Source organism: Caenorhabditis briggsae (genome assembly GCF_000004555.2).
Source record: "Caenorhabditis briggsae complete genome, chrII, whole genome shotgun sequence".
Taxonomy (NCBI): Eukaryota; Metazoa; Nematoda; class Chromadorea; order Rhabditida; family Rhabditidae; genus Caenorhabditis; species Caenorhabditis briggsae.
Window position 1 is genome coordinate 6,322,035 of NC_013486.2, and position 6,724 is coordinate 6,328,758.

Sequence of the window (6,724 nt, forward strand, 5' to 3'; positions counted from 1 at the left end):
TTCTCAATGTGAGTTTCCATATTCAAGAAAAATTAGGCAATTAAAAAAATTTTAAGATGTATTCTCTGATCTAGAAGTGTTAGCTGCAATCTTTGCCGGAGCCATTCACGACGTCGACCACCCAGGATTCACGAATCAGTACTTGATCAATTCCAGTAAGTACCTTCCCTCGTACTTCCTTTCACTTTATCCTAATCAAATGTTTTTGTAGACAACGAATTAGCGATCATGTACAATGATGAAAGTGTTCTGGAGCAGCATCATCTGGCTGTTGCATTCAAACTTTTGCAAGATGGAAACTGTGATTTCCTTGGAAACTTGTCCAGAAAACAACGGCTGCAATTCCGAAAAATTGTCATTGATATGGTAAGCAAATGATAATGAAGAGAGAAAAGATGATGGTGGACCGGAAGTGTCACATTAAATTAGGAAAATGCGCTGCTGGTGGACTGTATGATTGGGTCTTCTGTGTTTATTTGAAAAAAGTGACAACACCATACGGTCTTTCTTTTGCGATTAGTCATGAGTGGATCACGTGTGTAGTAGTGATAGACCCCAACGGAAATGACGGGTCCTTTAAGAATTAGTTCTGCATGGAACAGTCCCAAAATTTATGTATTTATTTATTGTGATTTTATAGGTTTTGGCCACTGACATGTCCAAACACATGTCTCTTCTTGCTGATTTGAAAACAATGGTCGAGGCGAAGAAAGTGGCCGGAAACAATATCATCGTGCTGGACAAGTACAACGACAAAATTCAGGTTTGAGCTTATTTATTTTATTCTGTGATTTATGCATGTGTCATCATGATCCGATCGTCCTCATCATAATTTTTGCAGGTTCTCCAATCGATGATTCACCTGGCTGACCTCTCAAATCCAACTAAGCCAATCGAATTGTATCAGCAATGGAATCAGAGGATAATGGAAGAATATTGGAGGCAGGGAGACAAGGAAAAAGAACTCGGGCTCGAGATTTCGCCAATGTGCGATCGAGGAAATGTGACGATTGAAAAATCTCAGGTATGAGGAAAAGTTACAAAAATTTATTGTAAGAATTTTAAAAATTCGATAGACACTACCTTCCAACCTCTAATAGAAGGGCCCCTTTAAATTTGAGTCAATTTATCTTGGTTCTCGTCAGAAATATACAAAATAGGTTAAGGAGCTTCAGAAGCCATATAGTGTTCATAAGAAATAGGGAAATCTATTTTTGTAGAACTTGTTTTAGTTTTTATAAGTTCAGACATTAATGTTTGAAGTTTCGAATACTGGAAAATAGCCGTAAAACCTGTAATAGAAGGGTCCCCTTATTTTTAACATTGAAACAATTTATCTCGGCTCCTGACAAAGATATCAAAAAGGTGTAAACTGATAAATTGTTTATCATAATATCACAAACATTTTATCAGTTGACACATTTTTGATATCTTCCATATGAGCCAAAATAAACTAGCTCAAACTTGATCATGTGGGGCCCTTCTATTAAAGGTTTCATGATATTCATTATTTAAATCCTTTGAGTCATTCTTAATTTTTAAAGGTTGGTTTCATCGACTACATCGTTCATCCACTCTACGAAACATGGGCGGACCTTGTGTATCCGGATGCTCAAAACATCTTGGATCAACTGGAAGAAAATCGAGAATGGTACCAGTCACGGATACCCGAAGAACCGGAAACAGCACGCACGGTTACAGAAGACGATGAGCACAAATAGTAGTACCGGATGTTCAGAAACAGGACCAAATTTAACTCAATACGTGTCTATTTTTCTTTTCAATGATGATGATGATAATATGTGTTAGGTGATTAATTGTACCACACTAACAGCACATACAAAAATAAAAAGCGGGTGCCACACTCAGCTTATAGCCAATACATTTTTATTCGACAATTTTTGTTTTTTTCCTGATCTAGTCATTCTTCCAAATTTACAGTAACCCTCCTTTTCACCTCCTGTCACAAGCCCCTTCCAATCCCCAAAAATACCAATCCATCTCAAACAAAATGCTTTATGAACTGAGACTGAAACTTGCCAAAAAAACAAATTATGTCGAAGGACTCTGATACACTTCTACCTGCGTTTCTTCTCCCCTATTTTTCCTCATTTTTCTTTCTTTTTTTGCTTTTGTCTTTCTTTCGGGTTTCTATTTTTTTTCCTTTCTAAATTCTAGAATTGGGCACTTTCCGGTGCTCTTTTATCCCAGTTTCCTCTCTCTCCCTTACCCTTTTTTCTGCTCCCCGTGTTTTGATAACTAGATTTTCGTAGATTTCCCATCCTCCCCCTCTCATTTATTTTGTCTCTAGTTTTTTCCCCCTCTCTTTAAATGTTCAAACTTCCAGCTTCTATATGTATGTACACATTGCATCTTTCTCGCTTTAATTCAGATTTCTATACAGCTCTATGGATTCCGTTGAATGTGGTAATTTTCTAAAAAATAATAAGAAATAAATAATTTAAATTTATGGGGTTGGTTGCTTAAACACTATCAAAGATTGGATAAAAGACCTGAAATCGAAATCTGCTCAGGGCAAAAAAATGCCTCAAAACCTGTATTAAAAGGGCCGGCCCTTCTATTGTTCCAGGCTTCCGCCGGAGAGCCCTTCTATTACAGGTGCTCTTCAAGTAGAAGGACGCTTCTATTTTTCCAAAATGTTTCGTTTCAATAAATGGAACAAGAGTGTTTCAACTAGTATCTGTGAAATTTTGAAATCTCCGGAAATTATTTTTTTAAAATAATTATATTTGAGTTCGGCGGTCCCTAAAGAAAATAACGGTCCAGAGCGAAGTTTGCGTTTTGGATTTCTAGAAAAAATGAATCCTGTTTTTATCGAATTTCCGATTACCAATCTAATTTTTTATGTTGTTCTGTTAGTTTTATCAACGCTCGTGGGATACTCAGTAAGACTTCGATAATGGGATAACTCACAAAATTAACGCCCAACTTCTGCCCAAAATTCCCTGAGTAAATTCAAAACATCAGAAATTCAGCATTTCTGGAGCTTTTAGAGCTTTAGAATCGCTGAAATTTCGAAAATGAATCTCCGTGTTTTGACTTCCTCAATTTCTCAAGTTTTCTTGATTTCTCGAACCTTCAAAGTGTCAAAGATCTTTTAAGCATTTTTTTCAAAGTTTGAATAAGATATACAAAAACTTATTTTTCCGTTTATTTTCAGCCATTTTTACCATTTTCAGAAGTCTGTAGCTCGGCCATCAAGTTTCCGGTCACTTTGAAAATTGTGAAAGATATAAAACATAACTAGATGGAAAACTTTGCATTTGCAGAATTTTTCGAAAATGTCTTGTTTTTCGGTTATGTTCCGATCTCTGAAAGACACCTGATTTTCCCGTTTTCACTACAAAAACGGGACAATAGGATGTCCTTCTGAAATCGGCATGTAGCTGAAAAATTAGGAATTATTCAAAAAATTCTGTGAATGCAATGTTTTAAACCTAGGTCTGATTTACGTCCTCCAAAATTTTCAAAGTTATCGAAAACTGAACATCCGTATTCGAGACTCTTGAAAATTATATAAATGGCCGAAAAAAATTATATAAATGGCCGAAAAAAAATTATATAAATGGCCGGTTTTGCTTTTTTGGTTTTTGCTCCCTCCAAAGGAAACCGAAAATACAATTTGCAATTATTGAAAACTTTGAGAAAACGTCTCCTGCGTTTTTCGGTCTTTTTTCGCATTTTTAAGCGTATGCACACAATTTGTCACTTCTTTTCGTGTCAATTCCCAAAAGAATTCGGAACTTGAAACGACGACACAACATCTCCAAAACATCCCGACAGAATCCTCCTCACTTCTGTTTTCTTCTTCTTCTTCTTTGCTCATTTTTCTGCATGTTTAACCACAAGTCATGAATCGAAAAAGGTGTCCTTTCGCTCCTGTTTGAAACATGAATTATTCATAAAACTCTCAGTTAAATGAGTGCTACAACCGGAACGTGTCTGGGTTGTTCTCTTCGGAGCATTTCCTCTTTCTTCAATTCTAATGGCCGTAGAACTCCACCCTCTCCTCTTCTTCTTCTTTTCTTCCAACTCAGCTAACATTTATTTCGTCAACTCTCTTATTGGCCCCCTTCTTCCTCCAACAACATTCGGACCTTCACACACAAATTGGTTTCTTCCTTAGAACTTGACTAGACCTCGGTAAATGGGATAAATAACTGGGCATTTGTCTTCTTCAATACTTTCCAGTTTCTGAATATTTCTTCAGAAGCCAAATTTTATTCAAGTTGGGGAACCTTGTTGTTGTAGATTTTTTCTGTTTTTTTTTAGTCAGACGTAATGTTTCAAGATTTGAATACTGAGAAATTACTGTAAAACCTGTGATAGAAAGGTCCCCATCTTTTAACATGGAGCCAATCTATCTCTGTTTCTGTCAAAGATATAAAAAAGTGGTCAAATTTTCGGGTCATTTTTCAAATGTTTAAAATGGAAAAAATCAATTTTGGGATGATTTTTCAATTTTTATAGTTTTCGAATTTCAAATTTTCGGGTCATTTTTCCAATTTTTTAAAAATTGAAAAAAAAAATTAGATTTTCTTGTTGAAGATCTTCAAGAGCATTCTCAGATCGGTTTTTTTTTAATTTTTCTCTGCTCAGAGAATTGCTCAGAGAATTTTTCTCTGCTCAGAAAACTTCAAATTAGTCTGCAATTAGAATTTTGGCTGCCGTAAAACCTGTAATAGAAGGGCCTCGAGTTTGAGCTCAATTATCTCAATTTCTATATCAAAAGTGTGTCTACTGACTGTTATTATGATAAACAAATTATCAGTAGACAAAGTTTTTTCTTTTTGTCAGGAACCGAGAAAAATTGGCTCAATTAGGGCACCTTCGAATACAGGTTTCATGGTACTTCAAATTCTCAACCAAAAAACCATTTAATTTTTTCCTTTATCAAACCTACAGTACTGATAAGTTCGTATACACAAATGTTCAAAAAAAACTGATAACTTTTTTTTTCCAAGTCATACTCGTTTTACGATCCATCCATAAAACATGGAAAATCGTATCATCTCCTTTTTTCAATTCCATTTCAGTGTATTTTTAAGCCGATTCTGTTTTTGTCTCCCATTTTCGTTTTTCCACATATACCACTTGATTATGCTAATAAATGACACACACACACCAATCAGCTAGCTCTCTTCACTCTCGTTTTGTGACTTTTTGTCCATATCTAAGCGATTAAAAGAGCCATAAATCAGGTGAGACTACTGGCTGCTTTCATTTGACTTTTCTCATTTATTTTCGCGCACACCATCCCGCGCGTAATAAGCCATATGTTTTCCAGGCGGTTATGCCGCCGGCTCGAGCTTATGTGACATTTAGATGTGGCGGGGAGGAATGAGAAATTCATTTCCATTCGATCAACCATAAAATCAATGAACGTCCGGGTAGGCTAATTGTCGAGAGCGGAAGCCAGAAACATAAAAGACCGCCCGTGTTAGGAACGTGGTCAAATATTTGAAAAGAAAGGGAGAACATGTGGTGTTCTACATCTCATGCTCTCTAACGGTCATTTCACCTGCTGCTGACCAATATATCTCTTTCATTCTCTTCCTGTCGTTTTCCAAGTCATTAAATTACCTCTTCGTCTCATCTTCTTCATCTATTTTATCTTTTATCTTTTGCCAAGCACACTCGTCCAAACTCCCAGACCAAGAGGATCGGGGGTGCGTGTGAAACACAATACAGTCTATTGCGACGCAGAGTGACTGGCACAACATGTCAACTGATAGAAAGAGTGGGATCATGCCTAGAGATTGGATGAGTCGAAGAAGCGCAGAATGTCTCGGAAGTTGCGCTTTTTCTATTTCTCTTTTCCCTCTCACTTGATGCTTTATTCCATAGTCCACCCTTAGATTTCCTATCACCACATCCGTATTTCACATTTTCTGTTTCTTCCTTTTTTATTAATTCCTTTTTTATTCCATCCAAATTGAAATTTTTATTTTGGTAAATTATTTTATTTCTCCCAATAATTTCTCAGTAAAATTTAAAGGCATCTATTCCGTAAATGTTATAATAGAAGCCCACCCAATACGTGCTCAATTATCTCGGTTCCTATAAGAGGTATCGAAAATTTAGCAACTGATAAAATGTTGCTGATAGCATGATAAATATTTTTTTAGTAGATCACTTTTTGATATCTAACACAGAAAATGAAAAAACTTCAATTTTAAATTAGGATTCTTTGAGCCGCCTAAAGCCCGCCAATGACTTGTTCACATTTTGAGCTCAATTATCTCGGTTCCGACAAGAGATAACGAAAAATTGTCAAGTGATAAAATGCTTCTGATAATATGAAAAACATTTTATCAGTTAAAAATGTTTAGATTTCTTCGGTTGGAACCGAGATATTTCAGCTCAAAGTGTAGGATGGACTTCTATTCGATCATTTCCAGTAGTTAAATTTATCTGAACTCTACTCAGAAAGTTCTGCTTTCCATTTTCATTTTCGCTACTTCTCAGCTTTTTAAACTTTCCAGCGCTGAAACCTTCCATTACAGAAATCCTTTTGAACTGGATTCCGACTATCCACTGTCTCTAATAGCATACCCGATAGATTCACATCGACTTAAAAGTAATTTCTGAAGTTTTCCCTTCACTTTTTCCCACATCTTCGCCACCGATCCATTCCCCAAAAAACCGAAACGAGGTTGAATTAAAAAGGGGAGGCGACAAAAATGAACTCCCCCCATTTTTG

At 36.1% G+C, this 6,724-nt stretch overlaps 2 protein-coding genes across 2 annotated transcripts in view; one reads left to right on the top strand and one right to left on the bottom strand.

Moving 5' to 3' along the window:
- Cbr-pde-4 overlaps positions 1-1,721 on the top strand; it is a gene marked incomplete at both ends in the record, with an annotated part of 22,308 nt that extends 20,587 nt beyond the window's left edge. The window contains 5 exons of the mRNA XM_045242164.1: positions 57-155; positions 212-366; positions 641-763; positions 842-1,024; positions 1,545-1,721. Of these exons, the coding sequence (XP_045095030.1) occupies positions 57-155; positions 212-366; positions 641-763; positions 842-1,024; positions 1,545-1,721 (737 nt within the window). The remainder of the gene's footprint in view (positions 1-56; positions 156-211; positions 367-640; positions 764-841; positions 1,025-1,544) is intronic.
- Positions 1,722-5,510: 3,789 nt separating this feature from the next.
- Positions 5,511-5,570, bottom strand: CBG25545 (the record flags this gene model as incomplete). Its single annotated transcript, XM_045242165.1, has 1 exon — positions 5,511-5,570. One exon carries the CDS (start codon positions 5,568-5,570, stop codon positions 5,511-5,513), a length of 60 nt encoding a protein of 19 aa, XP_045099358.1.
- Between the last annotated feature and the right edge of the window lie 1,154 nt (positions 5,571-6,724).